Here is a 24,275-nt window from a genome sequence, read left to right as displayed (position 1 = left end):
TGCAGGGGTTTCACTCTGCTGTTCCACCTGGATGCCCCTTTCTCTCTTAGCCGTGGCTTTTCTGGAGCATGCTGATGCCTTTGTGACAGCTCTGACTATCTGAGACGTGTGCAGCAGCCTTGCTGGCTTCTCAAGGGTTTGCTTGCTCTTTGTTTCAACCAGGGCATGTCAGGAAAAGCACCAAGGCCAAAGAGCCTTCAACTGGGAGACAACAGACTGACCTTGCTTCAGGGTTCCTCACTCCAGCAGTCGTCGCCTCGCAGCCCACCACCCATCACTCCCAAAACCCCAAGAACCCAGAGTAAGTTCTGTTCCAGAGCAATTGGTGCATCCTTCAGAGCAGCATCTGCAATAGTAGGAGTTTACTGTTTATTTGCTGAGGGGAGGAGAGGGGGAGGGAGTTCACAGAAAGTAACTGGGCTGATCATGTTTGTAGACGTTTTTGTCAGATAACAGAATTTGGCAGTGTTATGAAAGGCACCACAATCATACTTGTGACTTATCACTTGTTAAAATTAGCATATCAGATGAATTCCAGAGAAGCTTTCATTTTCTGTCTTGTTTTCTCCTGTATTGCCTTGTGGGAAGGTATGTTACACCTCAAGGTGAACATCATATGCTACAGGTCAGTGTAGATGCCTGTAAATACATCAAGTCAGGTCTTACAGCCCATCCTAGGGGCATATTTCCTGGGAATTCACTGGTTGGAACTGGATCAATCCAGTCTGATGTTTCTGATCATCTCTATGGTTAAATTTTCTGGGCAAGCCCCAAGAGGCTTTGTTAATTAATGAACAATAACTCCAATCACACAGCAGAAAGTTTTAGAAGTTGCCCTGCAGCTTGGAAACTTATTATCCCTGAAAGAGATGGAATTTATCTTGAAGAATTAGCAAAATGAATGATTGGCACAATTGCCTTCTTCTTTGCATATTGAGTAAGTTCTGTAGTTAATTCTGAAGCAACATACAAATATGGCTAAGGTAAAATACAGCTGTAGTGTCACCACTGACCACTTCCTTGCTTGCCATTAGAATTCTGACTCAGCTGCTCTTTGTTTAAAGGAGCAGAAGTTCATAAATAGGACCTGACTGTCCTTCCTCTTCTGTGGATATACATTCAGGATGAACAAAACCAGCATAAAACTGTTGTAAGAGGATTAAAATGAAAAAATAGGTATTAGGGTGGGGAGACAACCAGGAGCACAAACAGATGCAGGAATATGAGATGAAGAAAGATCTGTGAAAGGAATGTGAAACCTCAGTCTTCTAGCAAGCAGTTTTAATTGCCATTAGGAGTAGGATAGCTTCCCAGGAATTCTTCTGAAGTTTGGGTACTTATCTACTCCATCAACTGGAGTTAAAATCAAAGGGAATTCTCTGAGGCCCAGGCTGAAAGGAAACCTCACTGAACATTGCAGATGTGAGAATTGATTCAATTTTCCATTCTCTCAGGCATGCATTTTTCACATAAGCTTAGATCCATTTGATGAAGACAGAAATCTTCTGGGCATTTGGAACTTCAGGGAGATACAACTGTGACTCTGCTTTGACATATCCACTCAGGCTTAGCTGCTCGAGCAGGGAACTGCCAGCAGATGGAAAGCACAAGATGAATCTCACTTAACATTCTAGATGGTCAATCCCATTTCCTTTTCTGCCTACTTTAATGCGTGTTCTTCTTGTTGCTGCTTCTAGGTTTTCCATCCTTGCAAGCTGATGGATTGGCAACTGCTAGTTTACAGAGCACCCCACCCCCTCCTCCACCCAAAAGCAAACCCTATGAGAATAGCAACCCCAGGAATTCTGTGGAGGTAAGGAAATGAGAGCTGGCACTTGTTTGGAGAACAGCTTTTGAGAAAGAGACACCAGTGGAATTTTCCAGGCTGCTACTAGGGTGGTGCTGCTTAAAACTTTGCTAATCATTCTACTAATCCACTCCTTGAAACAGTGGAAGAATGAGAAGGGTTTTTTTGCTTCTTTAAGGCTATCCAGTGTATTTCCTTTTTTTCACGTGGGAGTTGTTGTCCTTGGTACCACCGACTGTGTGTAGGAGTGGGAAGTTACACTGAAAACAAACACCAGGGATTGAAAAGTTTCAAAAACATGATCAACATAAAATAGCCCAATATTCTGGGCCTGAGGAAGGAGGGGGAAAAATTCATGCATCTCGTTTTTCAAGGTTTGCATCATCAGTCAGTTAAAACAACTTCTGTTCTATCCTTACGTTAGCCACAACTTTTTCTCTCAATTTCATGAAGTTGGTTTTCTTCTAGGAACATCAAATTGTTCTCTTTTCCTTTTTAATGCTGTATCACTAAGGTTTCTCTTATATTAGGGGATTCCAAACAGCTTGCAAGTACTTAACGTGCCAATACACTGCTCAGGGTGTCAGAATCATTTAAACTGCCCCTGAAGGGGCTCCAGGAAAGCTGGGGAGGGGCTTGGGACAAGGGCAGGGAGGGGTGGGATGAGGGGGATGGATGAAAACTGGGAGAGGGAGATGGAGGTTGGAGATGAGGAGGGAATTCTTGGCTGTGAGGGTGGTGAGAGCCTGGCCCAGGTTGCCCAGGGAAGCTGTGGCTGCCCCATCCCTGGCAGTGTTGAAGGGCAGGTTGGATGGGGCCTGGAGCAGCCTGGGCTGGTGGGAGGTGTCCCTGCCCATGCAGGGGGTGGGATCTAGGTGATCTTCCAGGTCCCTTCCCACCCAAACCATTCTATGAAATGTAGGTGCTTCTGATATGAGACTGTATTTACTTACCAGTGCCCAGCAACAGAAAGCATCCTGCTGTAACTGAAAGGGATGGATGTCTTCCCCAGTTCAATTTGCCAAGAAGATTTACAAAGTACCTTAGTGAGATGAACTGGAATTTGACCCAAAAAATGTAAAGAATGATCAGGCTTAAAATACGTCACCTGTGACAGCACAGGAAGACAACAAAACTTCTGATCAGTTAATTCTGCTGGAGAGAGAGGGATGGCACTGGCATAAAGCCTTGAAGCATGGGATGAATAAGAGTTTTTCTGGTTTGTCCTTCATTTGATCAGAACTGACTGTGTTTCTGCAAAGGGGCAGCATAGCTGCTGTAGGTGCTGTGGCTGGTGGAAATAAGGCAGCCCTAGGGATGCTCTGGGAGTCCCTGGTTCAAGAGGATTAATAAAAGAGCCTCCTTCCCTTCAGTCTTGTAAGAAAACTAATTACTAACATGTTCTGGCTTGCAACATTGACCTTGGCTTGCAGCCAAATGAAAAGGATTTGAAGGGTTGTAAAGAGAGACTGTGAAAGTATTTTCTGAAGGGTTTTGTGACTGTGTTGTTGTGAAGTTGACTCTGTCCTCCTTCAGTTAACATAGTCCTGAAATCTTGCCAGTTTTGAATAAGGCAGTGGTGAGCCACACCAGCCTTTCACATCTCATCTGGTTGCAGGATGTCCCTTCAAGCAGGTCAGGAGCCAACTGGAAAGAACCCACTAGTGCAAGAACAGGAAATGTCCTACAAGCCTCTGTGCTGGGCAGGAAGGCTGTGCCTTGCTGCAGGAGAGCTTCACTTGCTGCCATTTTATGGAGTTGGTTGTTCCAGTCTGATCTGGAAGCATTTTACATCCTTTTGGTCCCTTCTTGGGGCAACTCATCAAGCCAGCAAGATAAAAATAGTTGAATTTTGAGACCTTGAGGGGAAATGGGTTTATTGCCATTTTACTGATAAACAAAAGGTGGGACAGAGGGACAGATGGCTCTGGCTCAATGTCAGGCTGCAGGTCAGAAGCAACTAAAGTGTATCTGCAACTAAAGCACATTCCAGCAATAAAAACTTGCCTGCTTCTGTTATCTCCTGGGGATCTGTCCTTGTTTGCCTCTGTCATCAATTGTGTGTAGCACTGAGAGGCTGAATGCAATGGTTTGGTCCTGAAAGAAACATCAAGTAGCACAGGACCTTTTGGATTTCTTGTTTGGTCAGCAAAATATTTCAACTTGTCAGTAATGGCTTCTCTTTCTGTGTGTTTTTGTTTTATCTTCAGGCTGCTCCACCACTACCCAGCAGACGTGAAGCCAAACCTCCCCCTCCACCCCCCAAAACCAGAAAATCCAGCGTGGTGTCTGCAGAGCCAGGACTGCAGTGAGGATCCTCACCTGCTGGTGTCACAGCCTGGGCTGAGATGGCTGCTTTCCTTCACTGACATGCTGGGCCTTTCTGCCCTTAAAGACTGGTGATCTCACCTGCCATTCCATTCACTCCCTGTGGAGTTTTCTTTGGGAAATACCAAAAGGAACTGTTCTTGTGACTATTCTCAACCTCTGGTTTACCTTTCCAGTACTGAGACACTAATCACACTCCAGGAAAATCACCCTACTGGAATTCTTGTCCTAGTCTTGTCTGTCCCAGGTTTATTTCACTGATGCAGCTCATTCCTGGTGCAAATCTGACAAGGTAGTGATTTGCACCACTGTTTGAAACGAGGGAAGCCACACCAGGAGGAGATGTGTCCTGCAGTATTTCCACAGCAGTTCATCACAGCTTTCCAGCTGTCCTCCTGCCCCCAGCCCTCCTGCACCCAAGCCCTGATCTGCAGGAAGGGAAACAGCTTGCAGCATTCCCAAGGTGTGGAATGCCAGCTCCTGAGGTGTCAGGTGCTGGTGTATGATGTGCAGTCTCCTGAGATTCTTGACTGCAAGCAGAGACTGGAGCATTTAGCAGAAGTCATTTTTTCTGCTAGTCATGATGTGTATGTAAGATGAAGTGCAGAGGTTCTGCCTTACACCATCTCTGCTCCACTGGTGGCAGTTGCTTCACTCCCAATGGAGAGTTTAGGTTCATCAGTGCTTTGTCATAATTTCACTGCTGATTCTGACTTTAACACTAGAGAGCTGTTGATACTGCTCCCTGAATCATGTTACCTGCTTGGTCTGTTCTTGTGTCTGGGACTTGGGATAATACTTCATCTTTGTGGTTTTAAATGGGGTGTAAAAAGTTACTTCTCTCCTGTGAATACAGGAGAAGATCTTACTCTCTTTTCTTTTTTTCTGCACCCATTTCTGGCAGTACTTGCACTTTGTTTTATAGCCTCCCTGGATCTAGGTTTTTAATAGCCACTAGACTTTAAGGAGCCATTTGGATCTGGGATGCCTGTGAAAGACTTGACAATGAACCACCTAGTTTCCTACTGCTTGGATTACTCCAGCTTTCTGCAGGTTGTCTTTCCTTGGAAGGTGGGATAATCTGTTGAATTTTCCTTTTAGTTAGTCCTTTCTCTGGGTGTCAGCATCAGTCTTTCTATTTGTAGAGAGGAAAAAAAAATGATGTGTTCCCAGATTTGAATGTTTTTAAATTCAGGATCCATGCAGAAAGTGTTGCACAGTTAGAATAGCCTGTCCTCACAGCTGCACACTGACCAAAACTTCAACACAAATACTGTTATTTATGGACCAGATGGGCCTTAGAAACAGCATTCTAAGTGCCTGAGCTGCCACGGGAAGCTTGCTGGTAAAAATCAGGACATCACCTTTTGGGATTAGTGCTTTGATACTAGTAGATCCATTTTGTACCATTGTACTTGCCCCTGAGCTCTGTTTGCTGCACCCCTGGGGTGGGGACTTGCTCCCCTGCAGCAGGCTCACATTTCTACTCTGTTCTGCTCTTGGATGACTCCAAAGATAGTTTCAGCAGTTCTTTTTTTGCTCTGTGGAGTAGGACTTTCCTAAATTGCTTGTTCCAGCACTAATGCAGTGTGAGGAACTTCACTGTTTCCTTTTCAAGCTGCACAATTGAAGCTTTTCTTTACAGATCCCCAAAAAGTTGCAGCTGCCTGGGTCACATTCCCAGCAGCTGAAAAGCCAGTGGGGTTTGGGGTTCTCTTGATAAGCAAGAATTATTCTCTTGTCACATTCAGGCAGAATATTTTGCTGTGCTGTTGTGCCTGTGTGGCTGGCCTGTTCATAAACACAGCTTTTGTCACTGCTGTGATATTTCACTGATGTTCTTCAGGGAAGGGAAAAAAAAAATCACTTGTTCCTTATTACTATGGAACTGAGGAAACATGGAAATTTGCCTGCAAAGTTTAGCTTCAGAGTTTCTTGAAACTCATCATAGAGAGGGACCAGCTGAGGAATTTTGGTCCAAATTTATTTCTGAGCCTGTACAGAACTTTGGATCCAGCTTGTGGCCTGTTTATGTACCATTGGTACTGGTGAAGATCTGTTATGGGCTCTCTCCAAGGAAATAATTTTGCTTGTTAACTGTAACTCTCATTTAGCTTCTGATTATTTGGCAGAAGTTGGGGAGACACCCTGAACACCCTGCTGAGGGTGTTGCTCACAGTAGTAAATCCTGTTGGGGTGGGTTTTTTAGAAGGCAACTACACACCATTTTATGCTCACATGTCTTAGATGGGTTTCATTAAACCTAATGAAAGATTTTCTCAGCCAAGATAAAAACAAGCCCAATGAAACCCTAGGGTTTATTTTTATTTGTTCAGACCAAAGAGACTGAAGTGTAGTCCTTTCTTTTGTTTGTACACATCCCTCTGGCTTCAGTGGGATTCCAGTTAAGAAGCTGCATTTGCTGTGCTGTCTGCATGGCTCTGGAAAACAGATGCTTCCATCAAAAGGTCAGAGTGGATTCACATCACAAAGCAGGTTGGAGACATCTTGGAAGCTGCACTGCACTCACATCACATCCATCCACAGTCATGTTTGCTGCTGCTCTGGTACAGTTGCCTTCTGGGTTGTTGCCTTCTCAGGGGAAATCTTTGAAGCCTTGCTGGACAACTTGACCATGGTTCACCCCCTCTCTGGTACATTATAGGACTTGTCAGCTCCACATTATGTTCTTGGACATAGACACTGCTTGACTTGAAAGCCACAGGGTGTTCTTTTTAGTCCACTTCTTCCTCTTGTAATCACTGTCTTCCTTCTGCTGCACACATCAACTAAAGGATCCTCTGAAACTTTCCACTTGAAGAAGAACTTTTTGTCTTCAGTGAGAACTTTTCTCTAGGCAGAACAGCAGGATGTGGTCTGAATTGTAGAACAGTCTGTGTTAACACCACCTATAGTTAATTCAGTGCCTTTCCCCATTCTGCATCTGCCTCTTACCTCATTTTGGGGGGTGTTTCCTTTTGAGAGCAGGTTGGCTTTCAACTCCTTTGGTAAGTCAGCAGAAACCAAGGAGACTGGAGGGATCCCAGCTGATAGTTTCTCTGTTGTGGATTGAAAAACGAGCTGTCAGGTTTGGGGGCTTTGCTTCCAGGCCACTTTTGAGTCTTATTTCCCTACCTTTTTCATCTGCTTTAGTAACTTTAATTTGTAGAATAACCATGTGCATTCAGCAGGGTTTTCTTGCTTCAAGGGGGGACTAGTCCATGCAGAAAACCTCACTGGAGGAAGTCTGACCTTGGGAAGAAGTTTTCAGCTGACCTTTGATCACCCTGTACATGATGCTCTTTAAACTTGAGGAGTCTTGGTTCTGACTGCTTTATTTCTCAGTTTACCTAGTGTATAAAAGAGTCCATATAAGTGGTTAATTATCCTCTGCCCTTGGACTAACTCACAAAAAGGAGTTCAGTTTTCTTCCCTGTGTTGCTGACTGTGGAATGTGAAGTGCTGTTCTTAGCTGAGACAAGTCAGCAGAGTTTGCTTAGAAGTACAAGGTGGGATTTCTGTACTGTGCCTGAATGATGTAGGGTTTTGTGCCACTTTTAGAAAAAAGTATTAAGAGTGTCAGATTTTTAAAGGCAATTGGGCATTTAAGTGTGTGAATATGCATGGGGCCTGACTGATTTTAATTAAGTGGAATTAAGAGCCCACACTCTTAGGAGAAATCCCACCAGACACCTGATATTTTATTTTTTTTTTTAAGTATTCTGCTCTTTCCTGTGGTACCTGCCTGGCTTAAGTTCTGAGATGTCATTTTCAGGCAATTTAAGGTCTCACTACATAGTTTTCAAAGTGAGAATCATCTTTCCATGTTAATTAGATGCTTTTGGAAATGTCATCTAAAGGCTTTTTAAAATGGAGGGCTAATCTTGGGAAAAGGAGAATAGTCCATAGTGATGTCATCTCTGCATGCCAGAAATGAAAGCAGACTGCAGGGTTTCTACCCAAATCAGAGTTCTGAATAAAACAAATCTCCAAGTTAAAGATCCAGTCTGCAGGGAAGACAAAACCTAATCCCATTTCATAGCCATGTTGTTCAAAGCTAGTGTTAAATTTCAAGTCTTGGAGGAATTTATTTATTTTTTGAGAAATATGCTCAATGCTTGTTTTCTGAAGCTTTTAATTAAAATGTGTCATGCTGTGATAAATTCCTTAAAAAAAATGTTGCAGGCTCTAATCCACAACAGGGGAAGAGAGGAACAGACAGCTTTCCATTTGAGTGGATTATTGGATTAGGAAAGGACACCAATTCCAGGGAGAACAGCTCTGTGATCTGCAGTGGCAGAAAACACCAGAATGCAGATGCAGTGGGTGTTGAGAGGCTCCAGTTTATAACCCCCACACTGTGCAGCCCAGTGCACGTTCCAGAGATGAACAGTAAGTTAGACTTGGAGTGATAATGGCTCAGAATCTGATTTTCCCCTCTCCTTATTTATTTTTATAATTGTAAATGGAAGTAAGAAGTTGAAGTTGTCTGTAATTGAACTGTGATCTTGTTTTATATCGTGAGAACATCCCTGACCCGTTACTGCTTCTTTCCATTGTTCTTTTCATTAGAAATGTCTCTATATTTACTATCTCTGACCAGATTATCTAGTGGAGCTTTTCCTAGGACAGCATCAGGAATAAAGTGAACAAAGAATGAGATTTCAGTGGTTGCCTGGCAGGAGAGGGGCTTTTCAGAAGTACAGGAGGTTCACCTGATTCTGCTCATGAAAGCACCTTTAGGCCAGTACCTGAGCACTGCAGAGAGTACACAAAAGAGATGAGGAGCTTAACAAAAGGTGAAGAAAAGTCTGTTCATGCTGTGTTGGTCTGACTGTTCTGATTTAAAACTGTCACTGAACTCCCTGGAGCTGCATGACTGCATATTTTCAACCTGTTTTTTTTTTTTTCACATACGTGGTCTGCAGGTCTTGGATTTATTGTTATTTTTTAAACAGAGGTGTAAGTTCTCAGCAGCTCTGAAATTCAGCCTCAATAGGCATGGCATTAATTTATGTAGCTTTTAATTGTTGGTATTATAAAGGTTTATTGACATGATAAACCTTGGGACATGTGTGTCTTGAATTCAGGAGAATATGGATGTTGTATAAAGTGTTTTTGTAAGTGTTTTGAGATCCTGGATGTGGTGGTTTCATTATAAAACCCACCTCTGCAGACTGAAAATACCTGCTTTTTTTTTTTCTCTCTCTCTTTTAGTCCTGCAATTGAATCAGCAAAAAATACAGCTTTTAAACTGGTTTTGAAGGAAGAGTAGGAAGCTTTGAAAAGGATGTCTGCATCTCTCTGGGTAAATGTCACATGATCTACTAAGTCTGTAAAGCAAGGTGTATAAATTTTCATGTTTTTACAGATGTATTAACTATTGTAAAGTTTGTAAATAACTTTTTAAAATAAAAGTAGTTTTTATGAGTGAACCAGTAAAGAAGAAAAATAATCATATAACAGTCTTTCATTCATGGACTACTGGAGTATGAGTGGAATTCCATCCCAACAGTAAGTTGCTTCTTGATTCTTAAGCAAGTTGCATCTCTGCTGTAGTGAGATGAGGCAGAGCCTCTGTCCAGGCATGGTCTGTAGTGTGGACAGAAGTTGTCACATTTTTCATTGCAGGACACAGAGCAGACCCTCCCCTCCTGGTCGCCCCCACCACTGGACTAGAATGTGTTTTTACATACAAACAAGTAATCTACAAAACTAATTTTCTGTTGAAATGCAGCTCAGTCTTTATTCACAGCAATCTAAGCAGAGGCCATTTGAGGAGCAGTTGATTTAAACAAGCTTTGACATTTCATTCTGGGTCTGTTGTTCTGTTTGGCTTTTGGTTTAAATCTTCTTTGCTCTGCCTTCTCCTTCCATCAGCCTTTCCTGCAAATAAACATCAGAACTTTTTTTTTAAAAAGAGAAGAAATAACTTTGATGATGGAATTTTAAAGCCTGGTCAGATGCTAAAATATTTGTATTGTGGTCTCCACTGGAAGGAGGATTAAAATGACATAAATCTGACCTGACATGATCTCCCTGCCACCTGCTCATGGATCTGATCATACAGTATAATGTAACTGACACTTATAATGGCCCTCTTCATCCCAAAGTGCATGACCAACTTTACATCTGTTACTGGGTCCACTGCTACCGCAGTTCTTGGTGTGCAACCCAACAGCTGTTGGACACGACCCTTTGACAGCAGTTTAGGGCAAGAAGCAGGAACTTGCACAAAGTGTCAGTTTGCAAAATGTCTCTGGGAGCTTAAGCAGTTGGCCAAGATGCCAGAGGCAAGAAAGCTCTGCTTGCTGAAGTGTTAACAGGCTCATTGTGGAGGGGCACAGTTGCCCTGTTACCACTGTCTGTGTGCCTTAGGACTGCTTGAATGGAAACCCTGTTCCTGGGCCACATCCTGCTTGCTCTGCTCACCTACTTGAGTATCTATTGATGTTGTTACCTCTGAGTTGAAAGCCTGAGGTGTTTTGGATAGATGTGCTGTCTGAATAGGTTTTTTTTTTTCCCCCCTTGGTATCTTAGCTAGGTGTGGTTTTGTTTGTGCTCACTACCAGCTTCTCCAGGAAATGATGAAGATCATTTTGCAAGGTTTTTCCATGGGATGCACCATTTCCAGACACCTGCCCTTTCATTAAATTATATTCCTGGAGCAACTCCAGGGATGTGCTACATTGGAAAAGCTGCATCCAGAAAAGCTTTTAATTTGTTTTCGATGTCACTAAGCAGCTAGAAATAAAAAAAAGCCACGTAGTTCAGACTATGGTGCAGGAATAAGATGTGCCAACTAAGTGTTTCATGCAGATGCTTAGAAGTTTTTACACTTCTGTGCAAACTTATCAGCAGTTCCTGAACAAACTGAGGAGGCAGGGGATGGTTTCAGCTCTGCAAAGAAGGGCCAGATTTCCCTCAGTGAGCAAGAAGTATCAGGGACTCATTTCAAATAGCCTGGTAATTATTCTGGTATCTTTTCCTGTCTAAGACAGTCTACTGCAGTTTTAAAAAAAAAGTCTAAACATCTTAAATTACTGTTGCTGGCTCTTCATGTTGCAAGTGGTGTTACTGGAAGGCAGAGTCATAGACAAAGTTTTCATTTCATGTTCAATGCAAATACAATTCAAGATAATATTATAAAATTGGAATTTTAGGTAATTTCTGCATGAAAATAAAATGGAAATCAGGCTGACCTGTCTGTTGCTGGCCTGAGTTCCCCAGTGAAAGGCTAGAGCACATTTGAAACTTCTGGTCTTGGCTTTCAAAATAGGGTAGAGATTGAGTGTTCCAACCTCTAGGATAGCTCAGAGACACTTCCCAGAAAGTGGTGACCATCTGGCCTGTTTGAGGTGTTGCTATATTAATTAAAGAGCACATTTTTCCTTGGGAATATTCTTTCTGTGGCAGTTTGTATGTGAAGTCTCTGCTGTCATTGCATTAGAGCATCTAATGGAAAATACATTTCCCAGTCTGGGGACCTGGGGAGCAGCAGCTTCCATATGGCTTGATCCTTCAGCTGGTGAAGTGGGCCTTTGAAGTTAAGCATCTGTGAATGCTGCAGAGATTTGTACTAAGGCAGAATGTGTTTGACTTTTAAGTTGTTTTTAATGTCGTGAGTAATGACATTGCTGCAACGGGAGCATCGGGAATAATGTAGTCCTGTCCTAGGACTGGAACTGGGAGGTACTGGAGAATAATGCAGGTAGAATCATAGAACTATTCAGGTTGGAAAAGACCTTTGGGATGGCTGAGTCCAACCATCAGCCCTACTCTATAAAGTTCTCCCCTAAACTGTATCTACCAATGGCAATTAGGGCAGAGCCACTATTGCTGTGTGTGAACTAAACTTGTGCCTCTTCCTCCTCCACCACCACCTTTTTTCTCTTCCTTCCATCTTACTTTCCCAGCCTGGCCCAGTCCCTTAACCTTCTGATAGTGGACAAAGAAAAAAACATGTTACTTACCACAGCTTCCCTCAGCTCACTGGCCCTGGGGTGCTGGGACAAGCCTGGACATTCACTCTGCTGCACTTCCCCTGATTTTTCCATTTCATTTGCAATCTGAATTGGGAAGTGACACAGCTTTCAGGACAGGAGGTTTTTTCTGCTAAAGCAACTCTGCCCTAGTTACAGATGAAGGTGAAACTGTTCCACTGCATGATTTCAATTCCCCCCTTTCCCAGGTGCTGTGCCTGTGCTACAGCAAACTTCACATCAGGATGCTCGGCTTGCTGTTAGGGAGGACAACCTGGGAAGTGTTAGGATGGGAGAAGGTCTGGTGGGCAGAACCTTCCACCTCTGCTTTGTCATTTAATTGCTCACCACCCTTTGGTTACCACAGGACAGCTGCTCCTTGCCACACTCTCAGCAAAGTGGCTGAATGTTGTCAGCGATCAGCCCAGCAGGAGATTGGTGGAAATTCAGGGAGAGGGTGAAATCAGGTTTAACCTGCAACTCCCATCTCCCTCCAGCAGGCTGCCCAGGCTGGCTGCATGTTCTTCCCAGCTGACAAATGTCACCTTACTCTGATGCCAATGACTTTGCAATTACTCCTTTAAAAAAATGTGTGTGTATATAAATAATATATGCAGATACACAGACAGACTGTAAAGCCTATGTCACCTCTTGCTTACATCTTTGACAGAGAAAGGATTTACAGCCCAGAACCCACCTCTTGAAATGATCCTGCCAGGTTTTCAGCATTCCTCTTCCCTCCTGGTTGCAGGCCATAGGACCAGTGTTGAGCCAAGCAGATTTCCACAGACAGGACAACCAGGAGGACACTGACAAAGATCTTCCTGGACTTCTCCATTCTGTGAGAGACAAAAATAAAATGTCTATCTGATCATAATGACATTTCAGCTCCATTTTTATCTTACAGGGTGATGAAAATGTTTTGTTTCTGGATCTCCAGCTCTGATCTTCTGTGCCCCAGTGGCTTTGAGTTTGTATGTGAGCTACAGCTGGATCTCAAGCCTCTCAAAGTGTTTGTTAGCTCATTATAAAGAGGTTTAATTTCTCAAAAATTTGGATTAAGATCTAAATTAGGATTTTTTTGAACACCTTCTCAGGGTTTGAGGAATGTCTGGACCTCCAAGGTTCTGTGAAAGTCCCTGTTGATACTTGACATGTGTTCATTTTAGCCAGTTTCTGTTAGAGTTAAATCTTGCTTGTTCAAGTGTTCTTAGCATTGTCTTCTAATGCAAATTTCTTCTCATACAAGCATCTGCAAACACTGAGTAAGTACAAAGGGAATCTGGCATGTTGTTGAAGCACATTACCTGCTTGCTGAGAGAGGTTGCAGAAGAAACCAGACTCTTCTTCCTTTGAAAGTGTCCTGTGACTACACTTGCCATCTCACTTCTTATATACAACCACCCCAGCACAAACCTTTCACAGCAGGGAACTTTGTCTGATTCTACCTCACAGGCTGCAATTTTGTTCTTAAAATTGCTTTAATGCAGCAGAAGGAAAGCACATAATTGGAACACCCTTGGTGTAGCTATTAAATTCAGCTGTTTTCTCTAAGAGCCATAAAAGTAACAGCCTTTATTTTAAGAGGCTGTAAATCTGACATTCAAATCCAGCTGACTGCTGCTGCCCCGTGGAAAACTCTCAGTCTTTCCTTTCAGTGGCTCCTAATTTTTAAGTAAAAGTTCTTGGGTGAGTTTGAATTTGTTGAGAGGGGCTTGCAGGAGTTGGAATCCTCTGTAGATCAGGCATGAAGGAAACAGCCCTTTGGTGCACAAACAAGAGCTTGTGATTGCACTGGTGCACAGAACAGTTTGTATGTTCCTTTCCAAGTCTCCTAATTGATGTTTAAATTCAAGTGCCTTGTTATTCTCTGCTCTATAAACTGACCAAAGGGACAAGTATATTAGATGATAAATATGCTGGGGAAGGTTCCCCCCTTTGTCACAACAGGGTCTCTTTCATGAACAGGACCCCCAGACACTGATAGTATTTTGGTTTGTATTTATTTGTGTGTGTGTAAATGTATGGAGAGTTTATGCACTGAGGTTTTCTGAAGGGGTTGATGGCTCTTCACATGCAGGAGATTAATTCAGTCATTTAGACTGCAGAAATCTGGGGGGGGTTTATCCACCTGGCAGCTATTTTGTTATGCACTGTTTTATGTGCAATAGAATGTATCATGTTTGGTGTTCTTCAAACATCCTCTCTTCCTGCTCCCATAAACCCTTTGAGATTAATGGATTAAAAGTAATTTAATAAGTAAACAATTTAAGGAGGATTTAGTGACTCTAGCAAAGAGTAATTCTTCCTGCTCTAATGCTCCTCCTACTCACGGCAAGGGAAGCCAACATTTAACTTCAGCTGATAAACTGATCAAGCTGTGAAAATAGTTGGTTTCTGTGGGAGAAATGTTACTTCAGCACAGGCCCACCCCTTCAGAAGGGAGACTTTGCCTGATGAGCCTAGCAAAACTTAAGGTTATTTAAAGATAAACAGAAGCTTGTTCGTCCTAAGGGATGAGATTTAAAGAGGAAAGGGGGCCTGCTTAGCCTGCTAATTGTACCTCCTCTTAACCCACCATTACAAGCCAGGGCTAATGAGAGCCTGCCCTTAACCTCTTCCAACAACTTGTGTATTGCCACAGGTTTGTGCTCTGGCCTCACAGGTGGCCTCCCAGAGCACCTCAGGGAGGGCACAGAACTGCACTGGTGGCTGAGCTGCTCCAAGTCTCCTCCTCAGCTCCAGCCTTGGCTTGTCAGGCAGGTCCCAGCTTTGTGCTCTCTGAAGCATCCACTGCAGTGTGGTGACTTCACAGATGTGCCCTATTTGTACTAGCTTCAGTTTATTAGACTGAAATCATCAGCACTTTATAGACCAAAGTCGAGGACGGTTTTTTTTTCTGTGCTTTAGCATTTCCTTATTAAGGCAGTTCAGCTGTGCTTTTGTGATGGTGATTTCTAGTGTGGAAAGCGTTTTAAATAGAGCACATACCTATATAATTCGTGGTTAATGACTTCTGACTTCAACTATTTTATTAAGCAAATGTGAAGGGTGGGGACCAAGAAAATCTGAAAAGCGTTGCAGATGAGTAACAAATCAAAAAGCCCCAAAAACAAACCATGGAAGATCTCAAAGTGGACATGACAGAAACATTGCAGCAATCCCCACAACACAAGGTCTCACAGTCATGTCTCCTGAAGGGCCAAACCAACTTCAGCCATAATATTTTTAAATGTATTAAATTTAATATTGAATATGTAAATCAGGAGCTTTCAAAGTTAAGTTTTATTCTCTTCTACTTTGCTGTCCTTCCAGTAAAGTCAGGTAAGATGGAAATATTTCTTTTTTTAATTAAGACAACCAAGACACTTTTATATTTCACACTTTTATTGATGCAGTTTAAATTAGGCTGGAACCTGCAATTTCTGAATAGGCCACCTTGGGCTATTCCTACAGCTTTGTCATGGCAAAAGAGGTACCTTAAATTCATCTGTGAATGAACAATGCCACATGCTGTGATTATTCAAAACATAGTGCTTCAGTGAAACTTCAAATATATTTTATACATAGTGATTATGAAAATATATATTTTTTTCCATACAATATTTGACTTCTGCCAGCTACAAAATATGATAAAGAAAAATAATTCATTTATTTCTCTAGCCCTAGGAATCTTCTTCTACTGCAACATATACATCACTCTCAAGGAAAGCAATGAGGTGGGAGAAAGGACTCCAAAATCACACTGAAATATTTCCCTTGAATCTACAGTTTTCACCAAGGGATATGGTGCTGTCCTAGAGCCAGATCAGGAGGCCTGGGAACTGGGAGGAAATAAAATCCCAACCCTGAACCACATGGCTGTGGGATTTTGAGTCCCAGAAGTTCATGTCATATGCCTGAGTTAACCCAACTCAAAAATAAGGGAGAATCCTGCAGTTCCCCACAAACAAGTAATAAACTGGTCCTGGACTAACTGGTCTAGATTGATGGCAAAGCAGCATTTTCATAACAACTACTGAGACAAGAAGACCCCTGCTCAGAGGACAGGAAATCTGCACTGCAAGGAAAAGGCAACGCACTGGAGCAGCTGTGGAGCTCAGACCTCTGCCAACAGTGTCACATTCTGCAAGTTTTAGGATACACTGGTTCTTAAACTTCCAGTCATTTCCTTAGATTCAAGGTTAATTTTAACTTTGGGGTACTTTAAGTAAGCATCTGAGGTAAGAGTTCTTGATGCACCTTTTTTTTCTTTTTTTGGTATAGTTTCTTCATGTGCTTTTTGATTGTGTATAAAGTAAATGTTTTGTTAGATGAGAACTACATTGACACTACAGTGGAAGCAGCTTATTAAATGAAGTGCACCACCCCTCAGAGATGCTGTGAGGCTTTCTGCACTGCAGAAGTCACAGAGTTCCCTGTTTGCTCCCAGGTAAAGCAGCTGTGGGAAGGACACCCTGCCCTATGCAAATGCTTTTACAGCCCCTTCAAGCAGGCCCAAAGTGGAATATTAAGATCTGGCTGGGAAAAGGATTATGCCCATGCTTTCAAGGATTCAGTGTACAAGAGGATTTGCATAGTACATTGAGGGGAAACAGTGCCATTTATTCATCTACTGAAATAAAGACAAGAGGTCAGAGAGCCTGTGCTGTGGCCCCAGTGCTTCTCTCTCCTTTGGTGACAGTATTGGTTTTTCCTCTGTACATTTAATTCCCCACAAAGAATGAAAAACCTACAGGTACTCCAGTTTGGAGTGGTTAGGACATTTGAAAGCCAGAGAATATTTCTTGCCAGCTGTGACTGATAGTGCAATTTCATGCTAATTTGCAAAGGATTAAATGAGACATCCAGTTTCTGAACAGGGATGTTTGAGTTGTAACTCAATCTGCTGTGTAGGCAGATCCCTTCAGGGGAAGCAGCTTCCACTGCATGTTTTAGAAGATAATAAAGCTGTTCTATACCTGCATTCAAATCACTACAAGGCAATAAATTACCTAAGGTGACAGTTAACTACTGTTTTTCACCCCAGAAGACAAGAGCACCTGAAAACATCCTGTGGACACTGTCTAAACCACATCTGTCATTTAACACACGGTGCAGGAATGAAGAAATAACTGTAAATACACTCCTCTAACTGTAAACCTGAACTTTGTTGCTACTAGACATGAGTAACATTTTCTATTCATATTGCAGCTACAGATTTAATAAATAGAATTGCATATATTGTGCTTTATAAATTAAAATATGCATTCCAAAGTGAGGCAATGCTAAACAATGAACCTATTTAACTCTTCCCCCCTCCCCAAACTGGCCACACATTCTAGTTCTAGAACCAGCCTGCTTCCTCACTCCTTTCACAAAGTGATCCAAGAAGAGTTTACTTAGGCACTACTGTAACTGTAAGTTGTCTAATAACCATTACTTCTAATTTCATAAGGGGAGGAGGTGAAGAAAGTCACAAGAAACGTTTTGATTCCTTCCTCTTCAGCACGTTGTCTTCCCTATCTGACGCTCTGAGACATGTGCAAAGGTGTCAGCATCTCTTCAAAGATAGCTCCTTTTACATTAGATCCCCTCAAATTAGCTTCTTGGAGATCACAGCCTGATAGATCACAATTCTAGAGAGGAACAGGAAAATAAATTGTTAATACACCCAGAACTTAGTTCAAAACTTCACCTGAAGTCCATGAATACAGAAACCACACACACTTACACAAATTTCAGTGTAAACTTCCAGTCTGTCATTCTACTTTATAGTTACTTCTAGTAAAGGAGTAGTTTCTTTTCACAGTAACAACTGGATTTATTTTTTAAATGTTAAAGTTGTTTTTAAAGTTGTTAGACTTACACTCTTCATATCAAATGATGTTCCAGGAGGCACTAATGCTTGCTGAACCAAGCTAGGGAGAAGCTGCCTCTTGGAATCTCACCAGGCATTCCTCTGAAATGCTTCTCTAGTACTTGAGGAAGAACCACCATGAACTCAGCTTGCAAAATGAGCTAGTTTGTCCAAGAGAGACAGCAGTGTGCCACGTGCCCCCAGGCAGGTAAGATTCCATCATTAATCTATAAATGAGCCAGGATCAAAAAACTCCAGGAGCCCAGGGAATTGCACTGCTCTGCAGTGGTGGCATCATCTCCCAGGTGAGTTCAGCCAGAATTGCCATGCATCATCTTTGAGATGACAGAAGCCATTCCTGTGGCTCTGAAGTGCTGGCAAATCCAAGACCTTAGGCTCATCTTCCAAACTGAAACTAGGAATGAAATGTGACTCCCCAGATCATGTCTCCCCAGGACTGCAAGCAGTCTAGTGAACGCTGTTGAGTTTGAAGCTGGAGAACTCTGCCAAATCCCCAAGTTGTCCCCAAAATTGTATCAGTTGACTAGTTAGTGTATAGAACAAATCATAACTCACTTCCAAATCAGTTCCTGCCAAAGTTGCTCCTCTAAGATTACAGTTTTTTAGTTTTGCATTTTTCAGTGTTGCAACTCTGAGATTAATTCCTGTCATTTGACTGCCTTCCATGTCAACACCTTTCAGGTTAGCACCTAAAACACACAAAGAAGAGTTTTTCAAACACAGTCAGAAACACAGCAGCTCCAGAACGATGCTTCCTCAGAGCCATGTACATGGACAGAGGTCAAGGTAGAACTTGGAATGTCATGATTATACAGTCCCACACTCAGGCCTCTTTCTCATGAAAACATGGATTATACAAACCACAGCCAAAGCTTTGCCATGCCCTACAGACTGACCAACACCTGGATCAGTTTCCACACAGTACCCAACAGGCAGAAACTTCTTACCTTCCAAATTAGCTTTAAGGCCTGATGGATCTTCAAAATTGCAGCCTTTTAGAGAGGCTCCTTCTGCATTGGAACACAGCATCTTCACCCCTTGAAGGTTTGCACACTGACAGAGGTAGACAAGTCAGTGAGACTGATAAAAATATGAAGATGAGCAATACTGACAATGATGAGAGTACAGGTTGCATTTCTATTTAGGCACTGAATCCTGATAAAGCACAAGAGCCTTGTTACTGAGAGGCTGTGTAAGAACTGGCTACACTCTAACTTCTTTCTCATCAGGAAGAGAATTCTCACCCAGGACCCATTTCTTAAACTGTAATAGCTTCAAAAAGCTTTTGAAGTGATCTAACCAGAACAACTGCAGAAAATACTGCCTTCCACGTATCTGCTTATTCCAATTCCTCTTTTCTTTCAAGTGACTAAAGGACAGCCCAGAGTTTCCAAGCCACAAAGAGTTCTTACATCCAGCACAGAGCCAGAGAGGTCAGCTCTTTCCAGGTTTGCACAGCACAGGTTGGCGTGGGCCAGGTTGCAGCGGCTCAGGTTTGCCATCTTGAAGTTGATGTAGCGAAGATCTAGCCGGGAGAGATCTGCCCCACTGAAATTGAGACCCTAAAACCAACACCATGAAGGCCCAACAGTTACAGAAGGTGCAGCTCTGATCAGAAAACAGTAAAGAGAATGATGCACCTGTGTATATAAATATACACAAAGACAGAGACACACAAACCCCTCATTCTATTATGTAGGATTAATGAAATGTAAATGCAAAGCTATCAAGCATTGTCCTTGGTTATGCTGGTGCATCAGCATTTTAAATTTAAATCACAGAATCACAGAGTGGTGGGGGTTGGGAGGCACCTCTGGAGATCATCCAGTCTAACCCCCCTGCTAGAGCAGGATCCCCTAAAGCAGATCCCACAGGAACACGTCCTTGTCCTTCAGGAACTGAGGAGCCCGGAACTGGGCAGAGTGCTCCAGGTGAGGCCTCTCCAGGGCAGAGCAGAGGGAGAGGAGAACCGCCCTTGACCTGCTGGCATCACTGTCACCTGATGCTGCAGGAAATCTCACCACGAGGCACCAACATTAGAGGTGAAGACAAAAAGCTGCATTTTCACACCTGACATCGCAGCTCAGACTTGGTTGGAGTTGCCAGCAGGAATCGGACAAATTCCTTCCGAGAGATGGGAGAGTGATCCTCAGCTGGCTGGGAATTCTGTTGAGAGAGTTGTTTAAAAGCTAACACAGACACAACTAAATTGCAGATTGCACAGAAGAACAGGACACGTGCATTTGTGTACTAAAGAAAACTAGTTACCTTAATAGCTATTTCTAGATGTTCGATTAGTGAATCGATACCAAAAAACCTGGCTTCTTCCAAAACACCTACCAAAGCAAAGCAGTGTTTGTTACTGACAGGGAGTGGCTGAACAAGAGAGCACTTTTCTTCTTCACTTTCTGGAGAAGGCAGGCTATGGTCACACCAACAGCATGCCAGAAACTCGGGGTGAATCCATCCCAACTCCTGGAGGAACATCAACTTCATCAACTTCCCCTACTTTTTAGACCTTTTATACATTTTAGCCAGACTAAGATGAACTTGATGAAGTTCACTTCAAGTTCACATCAAGTTCACTTCACTTGGTGAAGTTTCTTATAGAAATGCATGAACTAATAAAAGTGACAAATCACAGACATGGTATTAGTTGTAACTGGAGAGAGGACAAGTGAGCTTGCTTGAAGCTCAAAGGCAAAAATAACTCAGGATGTTTCCAACAGCAGCATTGGGTTAAAGATACCAAATCCAGAATTACAGCTACATATTAACCAGTGTGGAGGATCTAATGCTCTCAAGTTTCAACATTACATCTTCATTCAACCAAGCAGGTGGAATGAAAACGCTTGGAGATTCAACTCACCAAAGAAACATCCCAGCCATTCCGACGAGCAGACAAAAACCCCACTGCCTTTCACCACGCTTACCTGAGGGCAAAGTTCAGCTTCTAGAGAGTAATAACAATGCAGGAGATGTCCCACAGGTCATACCTACCTAGCAAATTAATGCCATCATTTACAATGAGCTGTCCGTGACGTAAATAGTTCAAAATTGGCTCAAAATACTCTGGACTGCGGTCAATTAGGAATGCTCCTCTATGATCTTGCTTATTTCCCCAAGCATCTGTTTCCACAACATATATATAAGTAAATTGGAGATATTAATAGAAGAGCACTTGCTTCAGTTTCAGGTTGTTACTACCAAAGGGCCCCAGGTTATGAAAATTCCACTTAAAAAGGTGTTTCTTAAGAGTAAAAGGAAGGAAAATAAGCAGGGAGGGAAATCACCTTCAAACAAATGTATTTGTGCTATAAATCACTAGAACATTTGATCATGGACATGAAGAATTATTGCTAGAATAAAAGCAGCATTAAGGTTTTGGTCTGCCCTTGTTTCCTTCAGGCTGACTCAGTGTTTGCCCACTGATTCTGCTGACAAACCTGAGCAAGAAGCAGATGAAACCCCCCAAATCAAAGACAGACCCCAAAATAGTCACTATGGATGGAAGTTCCATCCATGAGATGGTAAGTGTTACATGGGCAATGGAGAAGTAATCAATTACCAAAACCCCACCAATGATACATTCTGCTTGGATATTTTAACACACTTTTGATATTTCAACATAGAGTCTCAACTTGGAAGTGCCCTTTGCCTGCCTTGCTCATTTCTTAGCTTAAAAAGCAACATTTATTTTCATATACTAACCTTTATCTTTAAACATGTGGGCCAACATGCTGTCAGGTTCTTTATTAACCAAAGTGCTCCTGCAAAACAAAGGCAAGGCCATTTTATTTTTACATGGAATGTTTTCCTTAGGTGTTTTCTGCCCTTCCAGTGTGCCATGCATTCCAACAGCTGCCACCCTGTACTGATGTGATCACACAGTGTGAAAGAAAAGTATGTTTCTGACTGCAGGAATTTAAAGATACTTTAAATAAAAAGCACTTAGTTACCTGAAATATTCCAAGGATAAATCTATCCCTGGTTGAGGCTTTTTGCCACTTCTCCTTCATATGTTAAACTGGTTTAAGAATTAATTTGTTGCAAAACTGTGGTGCCAAATATGAGATAGAGAGAAAGCTGAAGATCCCTCATTCCACACTAAGTTATTTTTCTAGCTCTTTTGCAAGAGCACCTGAAGCCTCCCCAACTGAACAGACACCACCAGCTGCTCTAACTGATTTACTGAAATCAAATGCTTTAAGGACAAAAGCAGCTAAGTTGCATTCTTACCTTGTAGTGGTGAAGTATCTGCCTCCAACATTGAGTGTTAACCAGTCTGTGTGGGACCCTGTCAGCTCTTCATGAGGTCTTCCATCAGTCTGAGGATCTACACAGAGGAGAAAGACAGAAGAAATCTTAAGACAATCTGTGAGTATTTCTGAATCCTCCACAGGGCAAGAGGTATCTTCTCAAAACACCAGGAAATAAAAAGTTTACGTTTAAACTGAAGCAAAATAAAACCTCTTGCATTTAACAATATGTTAAATGTAAGACGTACAGAGACTCACCAATGAATGGTTCCCCTTCACAGACAAACAAAACATCATCATCCCTAAAGGGAGAGGAAGAGGGGGAAAAAAAGAAAGCAAAAACATTATTGTTAATTTTTTTTGGTCATAGAAGTGCAGTAGGAACCCCTTGTGATTTGTTTCAGGTAAATGATGATCAGTTAGAGCTTCAGTATCTGATTTTTGTCTTAATTTTGCAGGTTCCAGGGGATTGTTACATGATTGACCTCAGCAGAGATGTGATCTGTGGCACCCAGGTAGGGATCACTGTTGCTCAACCAGTTCAGTTTGACAAAACAGTTGCTTTTCTCCCCGTTCTGGCAGTATCCTATGAAGCCATGCTGGAGCTTGTCTCCTTTTCCAAAAAAACCCTCAAAAAACCAGAACACTGGGATTTTCCTGGTGCAGACACTGCACTGAATCAACACAGGAGGATGCCAAAAGGCACAAAATGCAGCTTAAGTTCTGATTCAGCAGGACAGAAATGCTTTGAAGTTCAAAAACCAGTCTTGTTTTTCCCTGAGGCACAAAGGCACCTTTGGACATCCTGGCTAGAAAGGATCATTTCTATTTTGAAGGAAAGTTCTTGAGGATTGACAAGGTTTTAAGTCTCTTCAGCTGTGATTCACCTTGTGGTGGGTGAGCCTTACCTGATCAAAGCAATGTCATCAATGAGCCCCCCCTTCCCATTGTAAACACTGGTGGCTTTTATTCCCAGCTTGTTACTGGCCACAGAGAGCAGGTCTGAGAGGGTCCCATAAACTGCCACAACCTGTGGGAGAGAGAGAGAGAGGCAGCTCCTGTCACTGCTGCCCCTCCAGGTGCAGAACCAGGGCTATAAACCTTCCTACGGGGGGAAGAGACACGCAGGGATTGTTCCAGCGACTCAACCATCCCCTCGCTGACTCCCTTCACCCCTCGGTGGGGCTGGGAAGGATCAATGCTCGGCAGAGCCGCCTCCCCCAGGGCCCTGCCGTGCAGCTCTGCCCAGCAGCGTCCGCCAGCCCCGATTCTTCCCGTTATTCCAGCTCTCAGGAAACCGCCGCGCGGGTGCGAAGCGAGGGGAACCGAGCGCCGTGACCGGTTGTTTCCCCCCCCCGGGATGGGTTCGGACGCGGCCTCACCGCCCCAACCGGGGCCGACCACACGAGGGTGACTTTCCAGTAAGAAGTTCGAGGCTGGTCGGGATCCCCTCCGTGTTTCGGGCTCCCCCCCCCCCCGCCCCGCCGGGCGCTCGGCACCACCGGGACTAGGCCCCGGCAGCCGCGGGGAGGGGGCGGCGGGGCCGGGAAGGCTCCTCTGCCGCAGCCACGGCCCCCGCGGCCCCACGGGCGGCTTCGGGCTCGTCCCTCGCACCGACCCGCGAGCGGCAGCCCCGTCCCGCAGCGCCGGGCACCGGACGGCGGGCACCGCCGCTCCGTTCCGCCCCGGCCGGTGGCTGCCCCGGCGGCTGGGGGGAAGGAGAAGGAGGAGGGAGCCCTCGGGGGGGGGGGTGCTGGGCGGCGGGACCCCCTGCCCGCCCCTCACCTTCCCGTTCCGGGGGCTGCCGTTAACGAACAGCGTCACCCGCCTCATGCTGCGCCGGCTCCTCCGCCCCAACCCGGAAGCCGGCGCCGCTGACCGACAACAGCCGCGGCCAATCACAGTCGCGCCGCCCCGGGCCGGCCGACCAATCAGAAGCGCGCTCTGGCGGAGGGGCGGGGAGAGGGGCGGGCTGGTGGTGGTTATCGCAGCCAATCAGAGGAGGAATAACCCCCTGTATTAGCATAAGGCGTGGCTTG

At 43.7% G+C, this 24,275-nt stretch overlaps 3 protein-coding genes across 5 annotated transcripts in view; 1 reads left to right on the top strand and 2 right to left on the bottom strand.

The window, feature by feature from the left end:
* The window catches only part of DOCK5 (dedicator of cytokinesis 5), a 116,148-nt gene extending 111,962 nt beyond the window's left edge, over positions 1-4,186 (top strand). For all 3 annotated transcript variants that reach the window (XM_051640884.1, XM_051640883.1, XM_051640885.1), the window contains 3 exons: positions 163-301; positions 1,698-1,813; positions 4,018-4,186. In XM_051640884.1, coding sequence (XP_051496844.1) covers positions 163-301; positions 1,698-1,813; positions 4,018-4,119 — 357 coding nt within the window. In that variant the 3' untranslated portion in view covers positions 4,120-4,186. The remainder of the gene's footprint in view (positions 1-162; positions 302-1,697; positions 1,814-4,017) is intronic.
* A 5,680-nt stretch (positions 4,187-9,866) lies between these two features.
* GNRH1 (gonadotropin releasing hormone 1) lies at positions 9,867-13,469 on the bottom strand. Its single transcript, XM_051640815.1, has 4 exons — positions 13,425-13,469; positions 12,815-12,956; positions 12,109-12,204; positions 9,867-10,021 (listed from the first exon to the last, which is right to left on the bottom strand). Exons 2-4 carry the CDS (start codon positions 12,953-12,955, stop codon positions 9,980-9,982), a joined length of 279 nt encoding a protein of 92 aa, XP_051496775.1. The 5' UTR covers position 12,956; positions 13,425-13,469; the 3' UTR covers positions 9,867-9,979.
* A 2,023-nt stretch (positions 13,470-15,492) lies between these two features.
* On the bottom strand, positions 15,493-24,102 carry KCTD9 (potassium channel tetramerization domain containing 9). The gene is made up of 12 exons (XM_051640872.1): positions 24,022-24,102; positions 23,145-23,266; positions 22,495-22,538; positions 22,217-22,313; positions 21,689-21,747; positions 20,978-21,106; positions 20,246-20,313; positions 20,048-20,143; positions 19,390-19,539; positions 18,925-19,030; positions 18,533-18,666; positions 15,493-17,735 (listed from the first exon to the last, which is right to left on the bottom strand). The coding sequence occupies exons 1-12, from the start codon at positions 24,067-24,069 to the stop codon at positions 17,619-17,621; spliced, it is 1,170 nt and encodes a 389-aa protein (XP_051496832.1). The 5' UTR covers positions 24,070-24,102; the 3' UTR covers positions 15,493-17,618.
* Positions 24,103-24,275: the final 173 nt, after the last annotated feature.

The sequence above is a fragment of the Apus apus genome, chromosome 26 (genome assembly GCF_020740795.1).
Source record: "Apus apus isolate bApuApu2 chromosome 26, bApuApu2.pri.cur, whole genome shotgun sequence".
Lineage (NCBI taxonomy): Eukaryota > Metazoa > Chordata > Aves > Apodiformes > Apodidae > Apus > Apus apus.
This window is presented reverse-complemented; position numbering and strand designations above follow the sequence as displayed.